The following is a 25,505-nucleotide window of genomic DNA, read 5'->3' as shown; positions in this document are numbered from 1 at the left end:
TGAGCAGGTGGCCTGAGTCATTATGGTTTGTTATTTATTTTGAATATTGATAAGATGGAAGGTATTTAAATCCATCTGGGGCACTGAAACAAGAGGCCTGGGTCTGTCCGCAGCAGTGGTTGTGTTACGGCTGAAACAGATCTTTATTAATCACTTAAATGAGGCAGTCAAGAATATCTGCTGCCCTGGTGCTTCATACCCTCACGTAAGGAGTAGGACGAGCATTGCTGTAATAGGTGATTGTCACCCTGTCAAAAGTTACTGGCAAAACCCCTGCTTTTTGGAAGTGCACTGCAACTGGTGGCACTCATCTGTTTGTCTATGGGTTGTGTTGTGTAACTGCTGCTTGCTGGAGCATTGCAGAAAAACAGACAGTTGGATTTCACTTGTGAGCGGCTAGAACTGCAAATTCAGGGCTGCCTGGAATGTTTGGGGGTTTTTCTTGAAATATTTGTTGGATCCAATGATGTTGTGTTCTGGAGTGTTCTAATGCTGAAAAAATTTGAATGTGTCATATTTAAATTAGGGTACTGCATGTGAACTCACAGCTATGAAATCTGCTCTTTAAAAGATCTGAGCATGTGTGGCTGTAGCTGGCTGTGGCGGTAGGTGTGAGTGCTCCAGGCTTCTGGAAGTAAGACCAGTGTTAGGTTTTGTCCAGGTGAATGATCTGTACGGAATCGGGCATCTCTGACATTTGTAACACTTCAGCTGGAAATAGACCCTTACTCTGGAAAGCACCGAGCGTGTGGGAGGAGCAGTTTGGCTGGATGTGTTGGTTGCAGTGCCTTTTATGTTGCTTTTTATGTAATATTATTTTCTCTAATGCAAATAAACTTGAAGTTGCAGGGAGGGGCTGCTGAGAAGAGGAAAACTTTCATTACAGACAGCTGACATGCAAAATAATATCTTTTTATAGGCCACCTACCACGTGATAGTTTAAAGTAAATCATAGTTCACTGGGTAAGGTTATTTCTGGCACAATTCTCCTTTTTGCGTAAGTAGTCCCATTCCAGCATGTCTTGCTTTACCCTGAGGTTTTATGTGTTAGTGCTGTGCTGGGTAACCACTGCTGGGTATCGGGCCTGAAGATGGGAAATCTTGATGGATTTTTGAAATAAATACAGGTGAGGATAAAATAAATTTAGCCAGTTATTGCTTTTTGCTTTGGATTATAACAGTAATTGTAGTTCAAAATTACATTAAGATTAAAGATACAGACTGAAACAGTTCCAGACAGCCTTTCTCATGAAATATTCATGCATTTAGGGCTTTTAACTCATCAGGTCACTTCTAAAATCATAGGGATTACAATATTATTACGGCTTTGTCTTGTTTCATGAATACATGGCATTGGCATATTGATCACTAGAATGCACTCAGATTTAGAATAAAGCTTTTTCAGGAATCTCATTTAAAATGATCAAACGGATGTCTTAATGCTCCAGGGTACTTTCCTCAATGGTGTGATTCCAAGAAAGTGAGTCTTTCCCTTTATTCTGTAATTTCAGTACTTTGTAGCCTCCGTCTGTTAAATGAATGGTTTGCTTTGAACCTTTAGTGTAAACACCATCTCGAGTACACGTCGATTCAGCAGTACAGCCCGCGCGAGCGGGGCGGTGGGGGAGCTGAGCACGCCATTAGCAGGTGTCAGAAAAACTAAGTCATATCTACAGACCTGGAAGTCTGAAACTTCTTTTACTGTCCTTTTCATGCCAGGTTCATATTAACTGCATCTGCACGGGCAGAAGTTTAAAAAAGTTCCTAAATCTATTTTAAACCCAGTGGTGGTAGTGCCCATGCATTTATATGGCTGATGTTGTACTTGTAGAGTTACTCTAGAAAAAACAGTTGAATGTGGGTTTTAACTTCGGCAGAGAGGTGTCCTAACCAAAATGGGAAGCACAGAAATGGTGGATAATGGCAATTAACCTTCAAATTAAATGTAGTGTGTTCTAAGGTCTTGCTCAGAGTGCAGAACTGACTGTCTCCGGGTCATATGTTGAACAAATTTGCATACTAATACGGGAGAGATTTTTTTCCCCGTTGCCTTACGTCTTATCATTTCAAAGACACGTAAAAATACAACACTTTTTGTTCCTGTTTGAATACTGTTTGTGTGGTGGAGGGGAAGAACTGGCTGATGCCAGTGGTACTCATCTTGTTAGCTGCTGTAGGATGTGTCCTCCCTTCCTGGTGAGTTAAACATAGCGTCTCTTCTTCTGGGAGCAGGAGTCCAACTGCCCATGACTTTTTTTGTTGTTGTTGAGAGACAGCTGTATAATAATCTATTTTGGTTGTAATCAAGCTTGACCTATAAATACTGAAATGGCTCAGATAAAACTGATTTAAACTATGAGACTTATTTCCTTTAGGGGCTGGTGTCACCTTTTATTTTCCATAAAGGAAATTCCAGGATGAACTGTCAAAGTAGTTTTGCCCTTTTAAGCCCAGCAGATTCAGGAGGATTTAAAAACTTCAGAGAAGGCCCAGTGCAGAGGTGAGATCTGCCAGAGGTTCGGTTCTCAACCCTCCTCGCCTGAAAGTTCTCGCTGTGATGCCCTTCAGGCTCCAGCACTGAATTGTTAATAACATTTTGAATATTCCTTCTGTTAAAATCTTTATGTAGAAGAAAATTTTTCATTTCTGTTGTAAAAGAAAATTCGGTTTCCATCTCCCTCTGCCCTCAGGTTCCAGAAAGCAATGTTAAGGGACTGAGCTAAATACTGAAAGATTAAGTACCACTTCATTTCATTATAGAAGGTAATGAAACTGTTACTTTTACTCTATTTTAAATTATTTCTGTACGTTAACTTGCTACTATTCAGGTTCCTATCAGGCCTTAAAATTTGCCATGAAAACATTTCAAGAGGTCCAGTTCTACTTTACAGTGCTAAAATACATCCATCGTTAGATGTATTTAGGTACTCATTACATGGATACTCACTGCTGTAGGGATTTTATTTAAACTGATAAACAATGTGGTATTAATACGTGGCCATATGGTAAGTGGGGCTTTTCATTCACAAAATCATTGTTAAAGCAGATGTTTAATTAGCCGCAGTTGCGTGGGAACGGTAGGTGTTTTGGTTGCTTGTGACTGATGCACACTGAACAGTGAAGTGTTTTTAAGGCAGTGAAAATCTCTGGACTGCATATGCAAACCTGACCTTTAGATCGGTCTACATGGTCAAATCCAGTGTACACGCAAACCGATTACTGCAGCTTTGCCAGTAAGATTTAAAGAATCTTAATATTTTCTGGAATTTGTAAGTTAGCCCAGTCTCCTGAAGAGCTGGGCCGTGGTCCCTGGTAACAGACGATGCTTTTTGAGAGGCTTAATATTAGTCTTAGAATTTGTCACTGATGGGTAGAAGTACATTCGAAGAGCAGTTTAAACCTCTACAATTTTTTCAAGACGTTTCAAAGAAACCTTTATCAGGAGGAGGCTGTGTTGGTCTCTCCATCAAAGATTCGATGCTGGAGACCAAATAAGGACAAACTGGGTTCCAGCCCCCAGCAGCGACCGGTGCCTGGGCTTTGCAACCAGTGTCTGGTCACTATTACTGCAGAAATAAAATAATTAAAGTGTAAGCTGAAATTGCAGTGACAATCTGCCTACCTCGTGTCACTTATTTACTCTAATGGTATAAACCAGGAAGAACATAGTTAAGAACGTTGCCAAGCTACTATCAGCACAACAAATTATTCTTACCGAGTATAACGTAGTTGGTGTTTTGCTGTGATTGAGCCTCCTAGAGTCTGCCTGGAATGTCATCTGTATTAAAAAAGGTCAGAGTATTTTTTCCACTAAAGAAAACAGAGAAAAAAAATTTTATAGGACTTAAAAATCAGTGGTAAATTGTGGATATGGTAGACAACAGATGGAGGAAGTCCCGTAGACAGCTTCTATGTCTAATGTTTATGCCCTTTAACAGTTGCAAGTTTTGCTGATGACGAAGGGAGAAAGCAAATATTTTTCTTTTTGTCTTCCAAAAAAGCTGTCGAGAACTCCTGAATCGTGTAAACCCCTCTGCTGAAAATACTCCAGTAGCTCTAGATGAGGAGAGGAGCAATGGCCGAGCTGTGGTGTTGCTTGGGAGGACTCTGTCGTGCTGCCGGCTGCCACGCAGGCGTTAGCGGCGTGATCCATTGCCCTCCTGTTCCCATCATGTGGCTATGCCATACTTCCTATTAAACTATTTTATATATATATAATTGGGGAAAGTCTATTTTCTCCCAAACCTGTGCAGTCCAGGTGGATGTCTCTCCTGTTTGCAGATCAGTGCTCCTTAGTGTTGAATTTGCGGCAGTGCTGCAGTGCGTCCGGAGGGGAGGCTGCCCGTGACAGCGAGTGACGTAGCGGTTTGTTCTAATTCGGGGATGCAGGGTGTGTTGGTCTTTTGAGTTTTGCTTCTGGCTTCCTTTCCCCTGTCTTTGTCTGCCTGGCACACGTCCCCAGCAACTTGCTGCAAATGCAGACCAATAGGACAAAAAATAAATCAGCCGTTTCAGCGTGGCGAGCTTTAGCTGCCCAAAGCGCTCGTTCCTTGCCTGGAGTGCTGCTGTGGCAAAGCAATTTAAAACGAGTAAGTAGGCAGTCACTTCCATAGAAGTAAACGTTATGACGTTTAAAACTGCAAGTTCAGCCTGAAGCTGGTTGCAGAAAAGGTTACAGGCTGAGGAAGATCAATCTTGATATGTTTGTGCATAAAATCACTTTTTCAAATTACAGAATTATTGCCATTTTCAAAGCAGTTTGTGTCTCTGGCTCGTGTGTGCTGTGGTTCATTTGCCCAGAGCTGCAGGTCAGCACACCGCTGAGTCGGGCAGGACGACTGTTGCTGGAGGACTTTACTCCTAGCCCGGGCGTTTATGGCTTTGGCCCTGCGTCACTGACCTCCGCAATACACCGCAGGAGATGGGAAATGAGGCAGCAGCTGGTGATTTGGATGTGGTTCAGAGGAGCACACGGTCGGGACTGGAGTTTTGAAGAATGGATGTGTGCAAGAATGTAAATTCATGAATTATTGGTGAAAGTTCCCTGTTAGAAATATTAGAGTGTTAGAATACTGAAATGTTTTTACACTTTTCACTAATCACAGTGAATTCAGCTTATAGTTACTTCATTGAAATGCTTTTTAGCACAGTGGTGGTTCAGGATTAGATTCAATTCCTAAGTCTTATTGTAGGGAACTGGAACTCAGTTGTGAGTTGCTTCAGTTCTCCGGCGTATGTAGGCTTCTTCTGAGGAATACGTGTGTCTGAATGTCCAGAATACCTGTCTTCTAATGCTGAAGTTACCCAAGTATAAAATAGGTTGATAAGGCAATGTCAATTCCTGCGGGAACCAAAATGTTTTCCTTGTTTTTACAAGAAATAACTCAGGTTTTGGCATTGAATTTAGGAGAACAAAAGCTTATAAACTGCGAGGGACTGGATGTATGCTGCCGAATCAGTAATGCTCCGCGGTTGGGTGGTGACTCATCCTGCAGCAGGGTTATGTGTACCGTTAGTTATACGCTTATTGCCTTGATTTGTGTTTGATTCGATGCAGAAAGCAGTCAGTGGAAATGGTAATGTTTTTACTGTTGAAATTGTAAAATTGAGGGCGAGACTCCTGCCATGATATATAAAAGATCAGAGAATCACAGAATCGTTTTTGTTGGAAAGGACCTTTAAGATCATCAAGTCCAACCACTAACCAAAGTATGCTGTTATATAATGTTAATGTATAAAATACATTTATTTGGGTGTCAGATACCTCAGTGATAACGAGCAATAACATAGAGGCGGACTCTGAAGATTGTGTGAATGGAAGTTTGTCAAACTGTACTTTCAAGTCCCGTTGAAGTACTGCTTTCTGCTTAGTCTTTTTTCCCCCTCTCATTTTTCTGACGTTGGTGGCCTCGGGAAAGGCGGAGGAGGTTTTCTGTGTACCCTGAAGACAGGGAGATTGACTGCCTTGGGGAAGGGACTCGGCAAGTGAGTCCACGGCAGTGATTTTTATTATTTAAGTGCATTCTGTGCTAACTAACAGGGTTAAGTCTATGGCAGTGTTTCTCATTACTTTTTAGGGGAGCCGTCTGTTAATTAATTGTGTGATTTGCAGACAAACACCCTTTCATTTGTGATCCACCACCCCTCTTCCCGACACGTTCCCGTAGCTCACATGTAATGGTTGCGCAATTGTTGACAGCTTTGATTAATACTAGGGAAGTATTTAACGTGCTTTCGAATTCATTGAGTAATTTAATATCTAAGAACATGGTGTATAACAAATAACTGCTTAGGGAGCAGATGGTGAGCGGAGCTGTCGCTCGGCAGTGCCGGGGCCGAGCCGGCGCGGTGCCACTGGCAGTTTGCAGCCTGCAGTTTGGCAAGTGCTGGTCCTCGGTGAAGCCAAGGGTACAGCCCCAGGTCTCGTGTTTCCAGCCTTCGCTGCTGTATCATTCTTTCTGTTTGTTTGGGTTTTATTTTATTGTGGAGAGGATCTGTCAGTTTTAGCGTGATTTTGATCGTCGTAAATCTTTCCTTTGCAGAAGTGCTGGATTTGAGTTTGTTTTGCAAACACGTCTATGAGTAATGAAGGGATTTTGGTGGAGTATTGAGCAATGTTTAGTAGACACTTAAAAAAAACCCAACCCACTCCTTTTCATGGCCTGGTTTGTAGTAACTTAAAAAACTGGCATGCAGAGCATTTACAAGTTCAAAATTAAACAGGTTTGTTTATAGTAGCCCTGATTCAGTATTTAACTGCCAGGGTAAAAATAACCAAGACATGTGGCTGTAACGTCGCAAGAACCTGCCCCTCTCCCGGGGAGGTGGGGAGGCGATGGCTGCTGGGGTGCACGGCCAGCCCGAGGCACGAGGTGCTGGAGGTCACGCCGACATCGGCACATTTCTCTCTCAAATCTGTAAAATGCTGACAGCACGTTTCCCCTTGGAAATGTTAAATATTTTGGTTTCCGCATGTGAAAATCAGACCCCTAGAAAACAGGAGGCGTGGGTGATGAGAAGGCAGTGCGCAGGAGGCGATTCGCTTTTTTCTTCCCTAACGCCGGGTGAGTGGTGTTTGCTCCCTGCCCCTCTCTCTCTATCCCAGGGACACCTTTCCCTATATTTCTCTATCCCAGTACAAGAGAGCAAAATACCTGTCAGGTTAACAGTGCAGGCGGCTGTAGAAGCTGCACCTTGAGAGGCCATTTCACATTGTCTCTAGGAACTGATGCTTGCGGTTTGGGGTGTGCTCGTTCGGTGCCTCGCTTTTTTCTGTTCCTTTTCTCTCACCCTTTTTTAAACTAGGGCTGTGCGTTGTGCTTCTGGAGGGAAAATGCAGTCTGCGTTGCCGAGCTGTCATCTGTCTCCAGTCCCATGGCTGAGGCTGTGTCAGCGCTTTCACTAAAAATCCCTGTTTTCAGGTGCGCACAAATTGGATCCAAGCAAATGCTTGCAGCAAGAGCTGCCCGAATGACCTCTGCTTTGCTGTACACTCACTTCCTGTTATATTTGGAAAAATATTTGACAAGGATTATGACAGCTTCATTATCTGTTTCTAAAACGTTTTCATTTCTGTGGCTCCAAGGCTGCATGTGCCCATGGCTCTGGAGTGTTGGATGCAGAGCTGCTAAAAAGAAATCTTTTGAAAAAAAAAACCAAATTACTGGGTTTTCATTTAAACTTCCTGTGATTCTAGCATTAAAAGGGGAACAAGTGCTTCGTTTGTCCCTTGGAAGCTTTCAGAAAGGCTCTTGGGAAGAGCAGGTAGCCATGTTCACCAGAACCGGGGTCGGCAGGGAGAAGCAAAATACAAGGCTTCCTGTAGTATAGCTCTTGCTTGGCAGACTTACCTATGGATGTTGATCTGCTGCTCCAAGGACAGAACAACACAGAGCTGTAGGTTTTTAGTGGTGAACAGAGACTTTGGTGCAGCTGGCGCTGAACCTATAAAAGGCTGAAGGCAGAGGACCTGTCATAGCAGCAGGGTGTAGCCGTGGCTGTGGTTACTGTTTGAAGTATCACTGCTGCTGCAGTTCACTCTTACTGAACAAAGGATTGTGATACCACAAGCATTACAATCTTTTAAAACTCGTGGACAAGGAGCCAGCAGGGTTACTGGGGCAGGGGGACGGTGGCACTGGGACTTGTCCTGCTCTCGAGGACTGGTGAGGTTGTGCATCCCCTGTCTGGGTGCATCTCCATGCTCTCCCCTCTGCCCTTTTCTTTTTTCGTGGTTTTTAGATGCTCTTCAAGTAGTGTCACACGTCTGATGTCTGTGCTGCCGGGGCAGGGGTGGGAGGACGGCCTGTCCCCCTCTGTCCCACTGTGGTGTGGGGCCACCCAGGTGGCCGGAGGAGGAAGCGGGGGCAGAGGCATGGCAGGGCTGGTGCGTGGGCTGGGGAGGTGCGGGACAGGATGCCGGATTCGTTTCAGAGGGACCCTGATAGGATCAGTGCCTGATGCTTCTGTTTCCTGCATGTGGTGATGCTTTAAACATAGCCGGTTTTGTCCTGTGTTCTTGATAGTAGAAAGTACTAAGTTTTCATCTCCTAAAATGCATTGCAAACTGATAGAACCTCAAACAGGGTTAGGCTGACATCAGTTTCTTTCGTAAGTGAAGTCTTCTGTAGAGTATATTAGGGAGAAAAAGTCCACAGGAGCATGGTGGTGCAGCGCCCATCTCTCCTGCAGAAGCAAGTTGTCTTTTGGTTGTGGGAAAAGCAAACTGTGGGAGAGGAGGAAAGAACCTGGATAGCACGGGAAGCTCTCAAGCGCTTGCAGATCCGTAGCAGCCAGCTTTTGGGTGAGGGTTTGATTAATCCAGTTTGTCAGAATGGATGGAGTCTGTTAATCTGTTAAAATGTGGCTGTGGCTGTTTAACCCTGCCTATTGGACGTGTGCTCAGCACGCAGGGGACACCCAGCCAGTGTCCTCAGTGGTGTTTCCAGCCCCGCTTCAGCTGCCACGTAACGCCAGCGCCTGCCCGGGCGGCTTCACCGCAGCCAGTGGGAGCTGTGGAGGAGCAGATGCCTCCCCTCTGCCCTGCCTCCCCCTCGCCTCGCAGTCCAGCCGTGGCCTTCTGACTCATTTAGTACTGACTCAGTTTTTAAATATCTTTGCTGATCTGTTATCTGTAGCTTGTTCTTCTGAAACACGTTTCCTTGGGTTTCTGGGGTGATGCTTTCCCACGCCGGCGCGGGCATGGCGTGCTGCAGGTGCGCAGGCAGCGGGGAGGGAGCTCCGAGTAAGTTGGAAGGAGGAATGTGGGAGCCCAGATCCTGTTGGCGTTGAGTAGGAATTGGTCATTGAATGTTCTTTAAAATTCCCACCCCCTGAACAATGAGTGGTCAGAAATCAAGAGAGGATAGCTGTCACTATGTATTTGGGGATGAAATGCATGGTATCAAGGAGAAGGCATTGCCAGAGGAAAGGGAAAAAGTGAGGCTTTGGAAATGCACGTGAGCTTTTTGCAAATGTAGTCATCAAATAACAGGTACAAGGGATTGTGGACAGAAGTGGCAACTTCGCATCAATCTAGTAAGGACTGATGTAAAGAAAACAACAGACAAGCGATTTAGATAATGATTTGAAAACAGTGCGTAAGAAGAGAGAAGTACTTCTCCCTGTGATGGCAATCTCTTCCTGACATGTCTGCGGACTGTATTTTATTGCTATCAAATCTGATAGACAAAAATTGGGAACTTGAAGTTTTCATTTAAAAAGAAAAGGTGGGGAAAAAAGCCCAAACCCACACGTAACCTGTGTTCCTAAATGAAATCTCAAGCCAGTGGCGGCGGGGTGAGTAGCCCTTGCCTGAGCCGATGGGAATACTCAACAGAGCTCTTGATAAAGCAAAGAGCAAATTTTGTAACAGGCATGTTTCTCTTTGAAACTGATGCTTACATACGCTGTCATTTGAAAAATGATTAATTTTTTTTTTTTTTCTTTTCAGTCCCTTGCAGGGAGCCTGGAAAAACCTTCAGTAGGACTGGTAACACTGATGAGAGATCTTTTATGCCAAGGTATGAGTTTTTAGTGTTCTCCATATGTCTCAAATGAAATTGCTAAATGTGAAAACATTGGCAGTTGGGGAAGTTTGAGAATTGATAAGTGTATAATGCATCGTTTAAAATAAAGAGTTGCCTGAACCTTGTTTCCTGTAGTGGGGAAAAGAAACCCTGAAGTTTTGTGTTCTCCCTTTCCTGATGTCCTTTGCTCTTGTACAGAATATAAATCTGTGATTACAGTCCACAGGTTTTAAGGCTGAGTCAAGTATGTGTCTGCTTTGATTTTTATTTTTTTTTAGTCTTTTGTTATCACGTTACTTAATGGGGATTGTGTCATCAGTTACGGCCAACGTTTCGTCAAGTTATGCAAAACCATCAGACCACGTGCTCTTACCGCTGTCTTCCTCACACTGGGCAGCATACCTGCACCTCCTGTTACCTGTAGCTCCCTCAGTGTTTGGAGAAAGAAGGAGAAACTAATGAATACAAACTGCCTTCTTCAGATGGATAAATTTGTACGGGGGTATTTGCATTTCGCAGGGTGCACATCCCATTTCAGGTTAGCGTGAAGTTCTTGCACCCACTCTCTTTCAGTGCTGTGTTCACTTATCTTTTTTTGTTTGTGCTTCTCTCTCCCCACCACCCAAATTATAAACTTCTTGATGAGCTGGTAAAACTTTTGGAACAGGAGCAGCTAATTTTTGTGCCAGGTTTATCCCCCGGAGGGCCTCTGCCGTTGTCCCCACGCCGCCCTCCCCACAGCCTCTGCCTGGCTGCTTCCGCTGGTTGGGAAATACCCTGACAGTTTTGCTCCTTCGTACCCTGGTTCAGCCGCTCGGTCGCAACAGGGCGAAAGGTGATTCGTGCAGTTCAGCGAGTGCGTGAGTGCTTGGCTGAGGGAAGATGCAGGTGCTTGGAGCCACGTTTCAGGTTACAGCTTCACCTGTGTTTGCATCCATCAACTGATCCTTCTCAGAGATCCTAGACCAGCCTGCCTGCGCTGCCTTTCCTTTTTGTCTATTAAAACAAATATCCTGCATCTTTTCTTCACCTCTCCATCTGTTTACAGGGTAGGGCCCTTCAGTCTTCCTTCAGGAAAGAGCTGGGCAGTTTGGGGCTGATGCTGTGAATAGCTGAGTATCTGTTTCTGTCACTTCCCAGGCAGCATTTGTGACAGTAGCAGCAGCAAAGAGATGCTCCTGTCAAAGAATAAAGAAGAGAAGAGATTTATCCTGAGGTGTCAGGTGTTTTGCAGTGTAGAAGCAAAGTTTGTTCATTATTATAGATGAAATCTGAACCCTACGGATTTATTATTCTGTATTAAAAGTGGCTGTACAGGTGCTGGGTGGGTTGGAGAGTCTTATACAGCGGGGAGGAGGGAGCCTGCTGCTCAGGGCAGCGATGGGGTGGTTAGTGTGAAATGTGCTCTGTGCCCCTCGGTTGTCCTGCCGGAGCTGGGTGGCTGTGTGTGCATGGGAGCAAGGAGACACGCTCAGCTTTTGCTTTATTTTTGCACCACAGCATTCAGAACCAATGAGACCAGTTTCACAACATTTATGACAACACTAAGAGTTATTTTTTACACTCCTTAGTGATCATATTCTTTTCTTGAATCGAAAGAAATAATTAACACCTGTAATTTCATTCCATTTTGAAACATAGACATTGCTTCACAGCACGCATGCAACTCTGCTGCACAGAGCTCTGGATGGAAGTGAATGCTACTGTGTCTCACTGTATTTAGGTGGGCATAAACTGTTGCCAAATGAGAAGTTGGCTTGGATGCAGCATAGTAATTTCTTGAGCACTCTGTTCATGTTGTATAAACAGATAACATTAACATACTTGTGAAAGGACTACAAGATAATTAAGGCGTGTGGGGTTTACAGCAATAAGGCTCATGCGTTTCAGGATCTTGGTTTCCTGTTGCACCTGAAAAAAAAAAAAATCAGCAAATACTGTAGAGAAGAAATGAGAAGTTAGTCTTGTATTGCTCCCAGCTGAAACTTTCCCACAAGTATTTTTACTATAAATAAGAAGTGAAAATGTTCACAGCTAAATTTAACCCTTAGCTTGATTGCTTATTGGGTTTTCTTGGGTAGAACAGACTGTGGAGCTGTAGGAAGATGAAGATAAACTGGATCAATAAGTTGCATTTATACTTCATAAAAAATGCATCACCTTTTAATTTCTAAGGATTATCAAGGGGAAAATCACCGCTAATGGGAATTCCCCTCTCCTTCCCATCCAAAATCATGATTTTTGAGAGAAAGGATGTGAAAGTTACTTCTCAGGGAAATTTTCAAGCAGAAGAGCTTACAGCTGCCAGAATTTTAACCAAAAATGTTGTCAACGTACTAGAGTTCACAGACATTGCTTAATCTACTTTTAATTACTCAAAGTTACCATTCTGGAAAATCCCTTTCAGTTTGACTTAGTTTCACAATTTCTATGAAGTTAAGCAACCGCAGCTCATATAGGTTTCAAGAGTTGAAGAAAAACTGCCCCGGGGTGCTTAAACTATGGGCTGCTGCTGACAGCTTCAGCTTTATTCCCCCTCTAAGGCTTGGGTGAGGAAGGGCAGCTTGGCTGCGTGACTGCAGAGCCTCGGTGCGGGCAGGCGAGCCCTGTAGTTCTCTTCTTCTGGCTTATAAATGAGCTTAAAGTTGTGCTAAACCGGCTGCTGAATTTGTATGCCTCTCTCCAGCTGCATGCAGGATTTTAAAATTTTTGTTTAAATCTGTACTTGTGTCACCTTTAGACCATAAAACATACTAGGGGTGAGGGTTAAAAGTAGGATGTTTGGGCAAGGTCTCAGTAACATCTTCGGTCCCGATGCAGCTCCGGCGGGGACTGGCTATGGGTGTGTGGCAGCACGTGAGTTTCCTCTTGACTCTGTGTTTTACAGCATTCCCTTGGGAATTTAAATGATAGAAAAAACCTGTCCCGATTTAATGACTGTATAAACTTGAGACACAGATTGTCGGGGAGTTGTCCACAGTTGCAAAGCTAAAACTACGATCTGTGTCCTTCACAGCCTGTTGTTAACGGTAGTCGACAAGGTGATACATTTCTCTATCAAACTACTTGGAATATATTTTTATTTTTAAAGCAATCCTCAAACTGTAGCCAGTGAACCCATAAATCCCGTGGCAGCGTTAGTTTGAAATGCCTTTGAGAAATGCAGCTTGCCCAGCCTCATAGCGCCCGTGTTTCTGAAGCCTTACTTGGGAAGAAAGCGCTGCCTTGCTGGGGGAAGAGGGGGAAGAGAATTAGCTGCTGAGGTCATTGTTTGCTTGAGCTCCGTTGACAGGGACAGCCCAGCCTGGCTTATAATGTAAACATAGTGTAAAGTGTTTATCACCAGCTTTGTCATTTGCCTTATTTGTCAGGGAGTCTCGGTGAGAATGAGAAGTTTTCTGGTGCTGTGCAGTGCGTTGAGGGAGTTGCAAGATTTCCATAAAAAGGCAGAGCCCTTGCTTGGGCGCACAGAGAGGTTCTGCCTTGGCAGACGGGAGTTAGGCCTGACCTTTTCTAGAGAGAAAACGCTGACCTAAATCCTTCCCTGCTGGGGGTGGGTGGGAGAAGTAAACCTCTCTACTTGCATCTTTCTGATCTAATTTTCTTGTCCGATACTCGTTGTTTTAAGCTATAAAATGCTGAGAAGGCAGAGGACAGGCAGCGAGAGCTTGTGCTGCCCGGTGCAGCTGGCAGGGGGTGCGTGTGGCTGCGCTGTGTCTGTACCATGGTGTGTTCATCCTCTTCCTCCCCGAGCATCGCTGGGCTCACAGGTCTGGCTTTGGGCGACTCTCATAAACTGGGGCTGTGGGAGCAGCCATCTAAACTTGAGTGCCCAGGTGGAGAAATAAAAGCCATAGGTGTTTCTAAAGAGATTTTTGTTCTCAGGAGTATTTGGAGAACAGCAGCATGTTGCTGCTTTCAAAAGACAGTGCCATAAATCTGTACGTGCAGGTACGCTGTTAACTGTTGGCTTCTTTCCTGCTTTCCAGGCCGTCGCTATTTGAACAGACCACACCATGCGTGAGTACAAGCTAGTGGTCCTTGGTTCAGGAGGTGTGGGCAAGTCTGCTTTGGTGAGTTTTGGGAAGCAGTTCTGAAACCAATACACAAACTTCCAAATTGTTTGAATGTCTGTATCTAAGTATTAAAAGCCCAGCCTGCACTGGAGCAGTGAATGTGAGTCTTGCCGTGCACGGCGGTGAATTAGCGATGGTTGCAGCCTCGCACACCTTGAAGGCTGTGAGTTTGCCATCCTGGGTAGAACCTGAATGAGCAACCTGGACTGAAAACACAGGGCAGGAGGAGAAGTCACCTCCAGCGCACGCAGAGCAGAGGGATAAGCAGGCTGATGACACTTGGACACTTTGCACTCCTTAAGTACTTGTGTTGTTCTAACAAGAGGTTTACACAGCAGAGTTGATAGTAAAGCATTGTAAGAGAGATTTCTGTCACCTATTTATCACAAATCAGTCAAGCAGCTTGCTCCAACAGGAAAGGCAAAGAACTGGTCAAGTGTGAAGTTATCTAAAACAAGGAACTACACTGTGTTCCTTTTCACAGAAGATGGTAATAGCTGACCAACCGATCATGTTGTAGACACCGCTTCTTGCACCGTTGTTTGTTCTGCTGAAATGGGCTGCTACTAATCTTGGTAAATCACCTGCAGAATCCAGATGAACAGGAGGAAAGATTATTCCATTATGTATCAAATTTGATGTACTCTTTCAGAGATCCCATCCTAATCTTTACAAGGTGTAGGTATTGGTTGGTTTTGATACACTATTCTTCCACAGCAACTTAAGCAATCTGTGTTACTTTTTCCACCCACATCCCCTTGATTATCTTGCTTTTGTTAGGTAACACTGAAAGACTCACTAGGTAAAATAGGGAACTTCTTAATATGCTGTACGTAAAAATTATTCAGCATCTGACATGCTTGAATTTCCCTTCTTTGTGATGTGAAGTCTGAGTCAGCATCCATCCGTCGCTGGCCTTTGTAACAGCTGAAATGCAAATACGTAGTCTGGTAAACAAAAGTTAAATTCTTTTTGACAGTCTAGGTGCTAAGTAAGCATGTACTGTAATTTATATGCAACATTGATCCATTATGGTTATAACAGGACAGAATAAGTGCCAATTAGCAGCTAAGGGTGAATAATATTTCACTTTCAAGATGACTGTCTACTGATTTACAAGCATTAGCAAGGAGAGGTTACAAGGTGGGATTTAAAATAATATGGAGGTCACTTTAAAATTTCATTCTTCGAACTGTATGAACTAAAATGTCTCACAAAGAGGCTGGTGTTTGTTTTCAGTTCTGGGTTTTTACAGTCTGAGTGTAGATTACAATATGGTGTTGTTTCACTGCAAATCCTCCTTACTGTTTTAACTCTTCTGCGCCAATACGATGCTGATTGCGCCTTTTGGTAATTGGACAAGCAAAAGCTTTGATTGTTGGAGTGTAAAATAGATTTAGTTGGTGATATAGGATGATTTTTAAATGAGGTAGTACTAGGAATCTTTTCTTCTTATATTAAAAGCAAGCAAACCACGAGGAGCTGCTCAGTTTCCAGAATACAGAGAGACGTTCTGCCTGTACTGGGCGTATGCCACGCTGAGAGTTTGCAGGTACTTGTGTGACAAATGCAAACCCTCTTTCAGAAAGATCTCAGCCTTGTGGCCAAACCAAATATGACTTCTCAAAACAGGTAGTGACTTTGCAGAGTTTGTATTAAAAAACTTATGGAAGGTTCAGTTGGCAAAAGATAGTTGGTGTGTTTGTTGATTTTAAAGAGACAAAATTAAGTGCTGGGATCTTGGCACTTAGTTTTACAAACAACCATCACCTTGTTTTACAAACATCAACCCAACCTCCAGAGTGCTCGTGTTCAGTTCACTTAATTTTTTTTCTTCTTTCCTTTCTCCCCAGACTGTACAGTTTGTTCAGGGAATTTTTGTTGAAAAATATGACCCAACAATAGAAGATTCATACAGAAAGGTAAAATAACAGAATTTTTATTTCTTTCGAGTCCCCTAGAGCTTGCTTCTTTTTAATAATGCAATAAAAGCTTATGAGAATGAGAAAGGGTCTTTTCTGAGAAAATATTATGGCTGTATAAAACCTCAGCAAGGAGGCGATGCATAGAAAAGCATCGGTCTTGGAAATGGTTTCATGCATAGTTTCCTTTGGCTTTACAGAGTACTTTACTAGTTCAGGGAGTCTGAATGCACTCAGACAAATTGTATCAGCTGCTATAAAGCTGAATTATCAGGGAATGACAGATTTCGCTGTTAATTGGACCACTCCCTCGTTTAGTTCTATTTAACAGGATTAAACCTCTGTATTCCATATAACCAAGAGATTTAAAGCTCAGCCAAGCTAGGGTCAGACTGTTACTCAGATCTGTTTGCTGTAATTTGACGTATAATTATGACTTCAAAGCATAGCTATCAGTATTTGCTCTGTGTGTGCTATCTGTAGAAGTTACTGTGGAGGAGATACGCACCATTCATCACGGTAGGTGTTATTACTGCAGCACAGCAATTGCATTTTGTTGGTTTCTTTCAGGAATGGCCGTTCTGGCATTTAGTTCCAATGCGTTCTGCTTGGTTTGAAGGCGTGTAACATTCTTTACAGTCGTTTCGGGTACAGGCTTGTGATTGCTGAGCAAAAGTCCTTGTCAGGATCCCTGACGCTGTCGTGTTACGTAATTCTGTCAACAGAGCTGCTTTCTTCACTCCACTGATGTCAAGTAACCCATTGTTTTACTGATTAGCATAAATGTTACCATAATTAAAGGCACCAAAACAAAAACTTGTAACATTTGTGCCTGTGATAATTAAATGTAAATTGTGGTATGAGTTCTGTCAAATTTATTTGACTTTCCTGGAATTACTCTCGTTGGATCTGAGACATTTCTCAGTGAGTGGAAGACTTGCTAAGCCTAACTGTGAGGATTACTAAATATTTTGCCTATTCTTTTCTTCCTTACTCCCTTCTCCCCCAGCATCAAAGAAAAATTGAAATTTAAGGTCATTTGATTTGTAAGAGTGGGTTTTATCTCACTTAAGTTTGAGATGTTTACAATGAGCTGCTCATTTAGGCCTTTATAATCAACAGAGTCCTGGAGCATAAGTGAGCTGACCCGGATGCCTGGCTTGGAGTGTAATTAATCCTCTGGTAGCGCTGCCTCTCTTAGCGTTGGGCTTGCTTATAGAGGTCTTCCTGGCAGAAGTGAAAATTAAGCTGATATTCCTCTTCCCTGTCCCATTTCAGACTCCTAGTTTTAACTGCATTTGTCTCTTCCCTTTTTTTTTTCCCCAGCAAGTGGAAGTAGACTGTCAACAGTGTATGCTTGAAATCCTCGATACAGCAGGGACAGTAAGTATAATTTCTTTATCTAATTGGTGTGGAGTTTCTGAAGTGTGAGGTGAAATGTTAAGACTAGAACTTCTACTGGTATAATAATCCTGCCCAAGCAAAAACAATAGATCAGCTGCAATAATTGAAGGTGAACAGTTGTGTTAAATAACCCAAAGCCCAGTGTGGGGAGTGAGCCTCTGCAGCCCTGCCAGCGGCGCTGTGAACCCTTTCCCAGCTGGTGCCCCAGTGCTGGGACACGAGGGCTGGTGCGTCCTGTGCCGCTCACCTCTTCTCTGCCATCCACCGTGGTCTCGTATCAATACACTGACATGGGATAATTTTACATGTTAATTTTGCAAGTGACCAGAATACACAGACAAAAAGGGGGAGGTCTTAAGCAGCAGGCTCTTTACTAAAATTAAGGTACAAAGGTGGAAGGGAGAAGGAGGACTCAGTGCTATTTTGTCTATTAGGGAAAGAAAAATGAAGGGCAAGAGATGTGTTAATGCTTTATTAAATTTGCACGCTTCAGTGGATCTCTGTAAGGGTAAAGACGTAAATGGCACGCTGTAGAGTACTATGTACTTGTCCATTACAATAAAAGTATTCCTTTGTAAATGTTCATTAGCTGCATTCACTAGCTAATTACTTTTTAAAATATTTGATTACAGGAGCAATTCACAGCAATGAGGGATCTCTATATGAAGAACGGTCAAGGGTTTGCACTAGTATATTCTATAACAGCACAGTCCACGTTTAACGACTTACAGGACCTGCGGGAACAGATTTTACGGGTTAAGGACACTGAAGATGTAAGTAGAACATTTTTTCCTTTGCAAATGTTTAAAACGTTTTTGTAACTAAGCACACAGGAATTTGTGAGCAAAATTTCTTTCGAAGAATATTCTTTGCTGCATAGCAAAGTTTTGTGCTGAAGAAAGTTTCCTTAGCATTGTTTGTTATTTTCAGTGTTGTTATTTGAGGTCCAGCACCTGCTACGAGGTATAATGGAGCCAGATTCTCACATGTCCTGGAAGGCTGTCAGGCTTTGGAGATGGTGGGAGTTGACTGAAAAAACATCATTTTTTTTTTCTCTCTCTCTGTTTAACTCCTTTCCAGTATTTGCATTTTCTTCTTTCACTGTGCTTTAGTCGTACTTTATTTCCCTCAAAGTTAAGGAAAAATAATAGTTGAACTCACCAATAATGATGTTCTTAGTAGCTCTCTAGCTGTCTTACAATGGGGGCTAACATTGCTTTTCCCAAATGTACGAAGTGGAAACAACACAAACACAAAGCCGTGACGTTTCCTGAAGGTCGGCTGTGAAGGCTCTCGAGTCCTGGCGCAGGACGGTGCTGTACGCTGCGCCCTCTGGGCCGCTCACGTGTGGACGAGTCGTGATCTTGAACTGCAAACAGAAAGGACGTGCTCAGCTTATTTGACCAGGCTGTGCTTTGTCATTTAAGTGTCAGTAACCGTGGGGTTGGTGGTTTGTTTTTTTTAATTGCTGAATGTTCCTTTATTTTCATTTCCCTGTGTGAGGGCAGCGTCAGCAGGGGCTAAAGGACTCTGGAGGAGCCTTAGCTTGTGACGCACGGTTGTGGTTGTTTAAAACCCTTTTTAAAATAAGGAAAAATTACATTAAGACAGTTTGCATTCAGTCCTGTTTGACAGAAGAAAACTATTTACTGTATTTCCAGTTCAGGCCCCAACTCCTGTAACTGGAACTCCTTGGCAGGCTTTTAATTTCTAAACGTATGATGCAGGTGAGGTTGCCGGTGGCTTTTGCCGTGGTAGCCATGTGGCTGTGGAGACGTGTGGGAACACTCTCTCTGTGTGGGCTGCCTCCAGAAGGAGCTGAAGTTAATTTTTTTTTTCCTGACAGTTGGTGATGTATTCAAGGGTTTGCCCTGAGGAGTGTGAAAAAGATTGCCTATTTTTTTCCACTGCCAGCTTAACAGTAGCCGCTGCCTTTGATGTCGATGGCTTTCAGGCTGTGTCGGCGGCTTCATGGCTCAGCGGCGGAGCTGGGGAGGCAGCAGCAGCCTCTTGCTCGCAGCCCTTATCTCCTCCAGCGCTCCGGGGCTGGGGCAGCCATGCCGGGCGGTAAGCAGGGCTGGGACACGTGTGTAGGCCGAATCCTGGAAAGCCACGTGCGTTGTGTTTAGATAGCTGTTGAGGAGAACGCAGCGTGAGCCGCGAGCAGCGTGCTCGGGGTGGGACGAGCGCAGCCGCGGCTCAGCTGATGCGGGGCTGCTCCTTTCTCTGGGATCTCCATTGTTCCATGTCCTCAGTGCCTTGTTCTGCATGGCTTTGGTTCCCTTCTTGCTTTAACAAGCTGAACTTCTATTTATGCAAAACTGATTCTCATTTAGGTCGGGATTATGCTGGCATAAATCCCCAGTAACGTGAGTCCTTTATGAGCCCCTCGGTCAGAGCCGGCGCTTCGCTCAGCTGCGCTCGCTGGAGGGGAATTTGCACCGTAAGCTGGTCAAGTTCATCAGACAATAGAGACTGTTGCTTTCGTTTGTACTTCAGTGACTTGATTTAATTATTAAAAATGCATTTATTTATTTTGTGTTAGGGGGACGTTGCTTGTTGAATGCAAGCCTGAGAACCTTTCGAACGTTTAAGCCGTGTTCTGCTGAGTTAGGGAAATGCACTCCTGCCTGTGTTTAGGTTCAGAATGTGTCTTTTAACAGCCCAGTACTTACACCATTAAATTATGTGTGTCTAACAAAGTTTCAATTCCAGTCTTCTACGTGGAATAGTAAATGATCAAAAGCTAGTTGCACATCAAACTCCGTGTTTTACTCTGTGATGAACAATTACTACCTTTTGAAATAACCTTATACAGAGTTTCATGTCTCTCAAACCTATACTGTTTACCCATCTAAGTATCACTTTTTTGCCTATTATTTCACATATTAATATACTTTTTTTTTTTTCCTGAACATGTTCAAAACACATTTTCATGTTTTGGCATGAGAAAATTTCTCTTAACTATCTAGAAGCCTGTAAAGAATGGGATTAAGCTGATACAGTTGTAAATATCCTGTTGGTCTCTGATGTGAAATAAGCCTTTTTGGAAACTTCAGGTTTCTAATGTAATTAGTAAAACTTATTTCTCAAAAATAAAAATGTGATCATTTTCTAATCAGCATGGCTGTAAGTTTTAAATACAAAAATTAATCTTGAGTGTAGTTGAATTGGGAAGAGACTACAAATATTAACATTGAAGTAGATTAAAAATGTGCAGCATGTTGTAAATTACCAAAGGAAGTGGATAACGATTCGTTTTCCAGCTGGAAAGTACTCATTTTCTGTTCAAAGAATTAAATGCTCCAGGAAATGGAGCGGGGTGCACACCCAGTATCAGCAGTTCTGTAGGTTTTTTGTACTTTCACATAGCGTAAGGGAAACAGGATGCTGTGAGTGCACGCAGAGCCCTGCGGTGCGTCCTGCGGATCTGGCTGTGGCCTCGCGTTTCAGAATCCACCTCAGCTCTGGCTGTGTCATCCCCTCAGATCTGTGAGAGATGCAGGTTGTAAAAGCAAACTTTAAAATGATACGGAACCCCCGACTCTCGGGCGCAGAAAGTCCTGAGCTGCGTGTCTGGCTGTGCCAACGTGCAGGCTGGAGCTGGGGAGCCGTGGCTGGGTGCCCCAGGAAGGGTCCCAGAGGAGGGACCCGGCTGGGACTGCGCTGTTATCTCATCACCTTGTAGGTGTGGAAATGGCACCCGAGGGTGGGGCGTTCTGGTTGTTACAGAGTTTTTTTGGATGCTTTGGGTGTTTTTTGTTTGCTTGTTTAAGGTTTTCTCTACCTATTTGTGACATCTTGATGGGCTGCAGCCATGGCAGAGACTGCCTGAGGAGCAGAGAAAGCCACCTGAAATGATGTATCTGGTCGTTATTTCTAACATGTCTTAGTACTGGTTTTAATTTATCTTTTTGCCTCATTTCTTTCTCCTGAAAGAGTTTTAACTCAATATCTAAACATAACTGATGAGAGCAAGCCTCCTGCTGCTTGCACCCGCCAACACTTACTCTGATACTTTCCGAGACAACGGATTCATAACTTAATGAGCGCAGACGGCACTTGGCTCTCCGCACTGCACCAGGCAAATACAATCGCAGCCTGTGTGAGGAACGGGTGAGCTACGGCTGAGCGAGAGACCCCGTCCTTTCTGTTGTCCCTGTGCCACTTGTGGGAGGGCTGTCCCAGGTCTCTGGGTGAGCCAAGGGACCCCTCCTTTCCATGCAGCCTAATGCAAACACATCAGTAATAGGCATTTACTACAGCCAAGGTCGTTTTCCTACAGTGTTAAATTTCTTTGGTTTTCTGTAGGCAATGTCATAAGGAATATGGTTTCCCCAAGGCACTTTCTTCCTCATGAAGGAGCGAGAAGGTGACTCACCCAGACACTTCAGAAAGCCAGCAGCTGAAGGAGACGGGCAGATGCCTTTTCATCATTGTCTTGAACAAATGATTTGCCTGTATCTGCGTCACGGGTGTGGGATGAATCTTTTGAACGTGTATCAAATGTTTCTTTTGATACTGCATGAGATTGTTTATTGGAAGTGATGTCCTTTCAGGAGCTGAGCTGCCAGGTGGTCACTGGTTGGAAATTTTAGTTATTCTAAGCTAGTAAATAACGAGCACAGTGTTTGTGCCTTTTGTAGTGAACATCCTCGTTTCTGTGTGTGTGCAAAACACATCAGTAGTGTGATATTGTATTGGGATGAGAAAGGCAGGTGGTCTTGTGTGGGAATACTTCGCTGCCCAGGACAATTCCTTTTTGTTCTGTGTCCAGGGCAGTGCTTTTCAAAGGTGCTTCCATTTGTTGTTGTGTGGCTTGACAACAGGTTGACCAGACAGGTCAAAGGGGCTGAAACATATAGTGTATGTCTTAAAACACGTGCTGGATGTTCTGTTGTCTACAATAGGCTAAGCTGGCAGGCAGTTTAGCCTACTGTCACATGAAAGTCCTGAAATGCATTTCAGTAGTAATTTAAGTTTTTGACTAGAATGGTGTTGGATGTAGAGACCAGAAAAATGGATCTTTTTATTGTCTTTTTATTCCCCTCTCCTCACGTGCCTTTGTAAGCCATAGCATTGCGTCCATGTTGTATGTTAACTTGCTGATGCCTCCCTTGTTCTTGCTTGTCTCCTCTCCAGGTTCCAATGATTCTGGTTGGCAATAAATGTGACCTGGAGGAAGAGCGTGTAGTCGGCAAAGAACAGGGTCAAAACTTAGCAAGACAGTGGTGTAACTGTGCCTTTCTAGAATCATCTGCAAAGTCTAAAATCAACGTTAACGAGGTAACTATCAGCTACCCTTCCCTTGTCTTCCCTGCTTCAGCATGAATGCCACATTAAACCAGCATACGGTCCTTCACCTATTTCTTAATCAGGAACATTCAGGATGGTTCTGAAATCTCAGCCTAAGAAAGGCTTGCGGTGCCGTGTATTTAGCTACTGCTTTCTGTTTGTTTTAAGGAGTTCTGCTCCTTTTTCTCTGTAAAGGGTGGGTGACTTCTCCACATAAGTGCTTGCTATAGCCTGTGTCAGAGGACATGAATAGCAGAGGGTCCCGAGTAAGCCCAGTTAACTGGATGACTCTTAGCTTAGATGAACTTTATCTGGAAGGTGTACTTGTTCAAGATAACTGCTGCAGCCATTCAGAGTGTGGATTATGCCCCATTGTACTACATGTCATGTTGTGTAGTGTTGGCTGTTGGTTTTGGAAGTATTTGCTTTTCACATTCCTGCTACGTCTGGCTGCTCAAGCAGACATCCCATCGCAGTCCTCCTCTGGTAAGCCACTAACTTACTGAAACCATGTCCCAGCAGATACCTGTACAGGCAGTTCCTTTGCAATCTGTGTGCCTTTTTCTGCTGCCTGAGGTAGTGTGGTTCTGCTGAAGGAGCTCTGCTTGGCGTCAGGCACCAAGTTTTTATTCTCTGCTGTGAGCTGACTGTGACAGAGGCCAGGTTCCCACCACAAAAGCTAAGGTGACCCCATTGAGCATAGCTGTTGTGGTGCCAGCAGATAACTGGGACCGTTTAGGAGGCTGTGTGATAAGCAGAGCAGTAGGATCTTGGACTGGGCCCAGCGTTAATTTGGCAGCCAGTGGGACACGCGCAGCACCGCATCCACCCGGCTGAAAGGGAAGGGAGCTCCGGGCGGCGTGAATTGCAGCTTCTGTGCTTGGGATTAGCTTAGCTGTAGTGCGCACTAATCTGACCCTGTAAACACAGCTCGCTGAGCTCGACTCCTGCCAGGAGGGATTTTTTTTGTATGTGTGTCTGAGCTGAAGTAAAACTCTGACTGTTAATGAGGAAACTAGTGGCTCAGTCATCAAACAGATCACCATGGAGTATAACAAATTCTGGTTTATTTGTGTTTCCGCAGTTTGTGGCAGAGACTGACCTCTCGTTAGCCCAAGGTGCCTTAAAGCTCTCCTGAGAGAGAGTTAGCACTTAAGTGATCTAACTTTAGGGGTTTTTTCAGAGGGATTTTTTTCCCCTACCTTAGCCCTGGGAAGGTGAGGGGGATCTACCTCAAAATATCCAAGGATCTCGTTTGCCAGAGCAGAGATGGTTGGTGCCTTCAGGAGTTCAGACTCCTTCTGCACATCACAATCACGTTCAAATCGTCTTGGCTCTTGTTTATAAAGGTTTAAACACGGAATGCTGTTTTGCACCAGCATAGAAGATGCCACTTATTAATTGGTTTCTCCTACAGAAACTTTTTCTTTGTATCTCATCTGTCCACTCTTGCACGTCTTGGCTGTGTCCATGGGAGAGTGCAAACTGCTGCTTTTGCCTGAGGCTGGCAGGAGAAAACTCTAGCAATAAAGCTCAGTAAAGGAGCAGCAGGAGCAACTCAAATGCTATTTTAAAATATTTTATATGAGAGCTTGGTAAAGCCACCATCATGGTCATTTCATTTGAAACTATTTAACTGTGCTGTGGTGCTTTCTCATGTAGGTAATAGCCGGAAAATCTTAAATTTCCAGTTGTTGCAATTTGTTGTAAACTCTTTCTTTGTCTTCTGAATTTCCCTGGAATCCACAAGAATTTGTGAGCTGTCGGCCATTCCAGGAAGGAAAAAAATAAACAAGGACAAGGGTGGAGCTTTCTGAAGGTTTAAATATTTCTCCTCAATACCGTGACCCAGCTCCAAGCATTTTTGCAAAGCTCATTTTGCTATAAATGGGTTGAGGATTGCTGGAAAAACAACCCACAGCAAAAGCGTTCACCAGAAACTCATCTCTGAAGCTGAAAGAGGCCCCTGTAATCATCCCCTTCTGGAAATGTCTGAGTTCGGGGCAGGTGCTTTGCTGCTTCTTGCTAATTTTATTAATAAACTCAAAAGGTTAGACCAGGCAAAAAGGTGAAGTGATGAACAGCTTGAATCTGTCTGGCAAAGAGGAAAATTAAGAGTGTGTCCTACGCAGCGGGTGAATGAAGGCCACTGGAAGCCTTTGGTCATGTGCAACCTGAAGGAGCAAGCTGTGTGCTGCAGGATGAGGGTTTACAGCCCCTGAGGTTCTGCACACTGAGCTGAGCTCTGTGCTCTCTTGTCCCATAAGCGGGTGCTTGAGAAACACGTTAAAGTAAATGCAGCTTAATTGAGTTGGGAAGGCTGCGGCCACCAGGAACGAGCATCAGCTTCCCAACCTGCCTGATTTTTGACACTTGCATAGTGTTTTATCACTTTGATTTTTCAGTTTGTGTTTTTCATTTTCAGATCTTTTATGACCTGGTCAGACAGATAAATAGAAAAACACCAGTGGAAAAGAAGAAGCCTAAAAAGAAATCATGTCTGCTGCTTTAGACTCCCACCGCGCAGCAGCTCTGAGCCAGGTAAGAGGTGTCTGAACTCTGCCTCCAGCTCAGCTGATCGGACCGTGAGCTGCTCCCAACAGAGAGGGGACTCGCTCCCCTTCCTCCGCTCCTCTTCCTTCTGTATTCTCCCAAATATAAAATTCCTTCCCATTCTGCTGCATTTGTTGGACTCTCTTATCCTGAGCTTTGAATGCCAGAAAATAATAGCTTAAGACTTCTCATGTGTTGACTTCTACCCATGCCCCCACGTCTGCTCT

The 25,505-nt window shown here is 43.9% G+C and overlaps 1 protein-coding gene across 8 annotated transcripts in view; it reads left to right on the top strand.

Annotated features, from left to right (window-relative positions):
• Nucleotides 1-25,505, top strand: part of RAP1A (RAP1A, member of RAS oncogene family) — a 36,539-nt gene that overhangs the window by 8,553 nt on the left and 2,481 nt on the right. For 7 of the 8 annotated variants that reach the window (XM_068419099.1, XM_068419096.1, XM_068419097.1 and 4 more), the window contains exons 2-8: nucleotides 9,953-10,022; nucleotides 14,018-14,101; nucleotides 15,958-16,026; nucleotides 17,353-17,409; nucleotides 18,063-18,203; nucleotides 22,573-22,716; nucleotides 25,151-25,266. In XM_068419099.1, coding sequence (XP_068275200.1) covers nucleotides 14,045-14,101; nucleotides 15,958-16,026; nucleotides 17,353-17,409; nucleotides 18,063-18,203; nucleotides 22,573-22,716; nucleotides 25,151-25,237 — 555 coding nt within the window. In that variant the 5' untranslated portion in view covers nucleotides 9,953-10,022; nucleotides 14,018-14,044 and the 3' untranslated portion in view covers nucleotides 25,238-25,266. Of the gene's footprint in view, nucleotides 1-1,074; nucleotides 1,128-9,952; nucleotides 10,023-14,017; nucleotides 14,102-15,957; nucleotides 16,027-17,352; nucleotides 17,410-18,062; nucleotides 18,204-22,572; nucleotides 22,717-25,150; nucleotides 25,267-25,505 lie in introns of those variants that run through there. The other variant, XM_068419101.1, reaches the window with a different exon arrangement.

This window comes from Nyctibius grandis, chromosome 27 (genome assembly GCF_013368605.1).
Source record: "Nyctibius grandis isolate bNycGra1 chromosome 27, bNycGra1.pri, whole genome shotgun sequence".
In the NCBI taxonomy this organism is placed as follows: Eukaryota; Metazoa; Chordata; class Aves; order Nyctibiiformes; family Nyctibiidae; genus Nyctibius; species Nyctibius grandis.
Note: the sequence above shows the minus strand (reverse complement) of the source record. Positions and strands in the feature narration are given on the sequence as shown.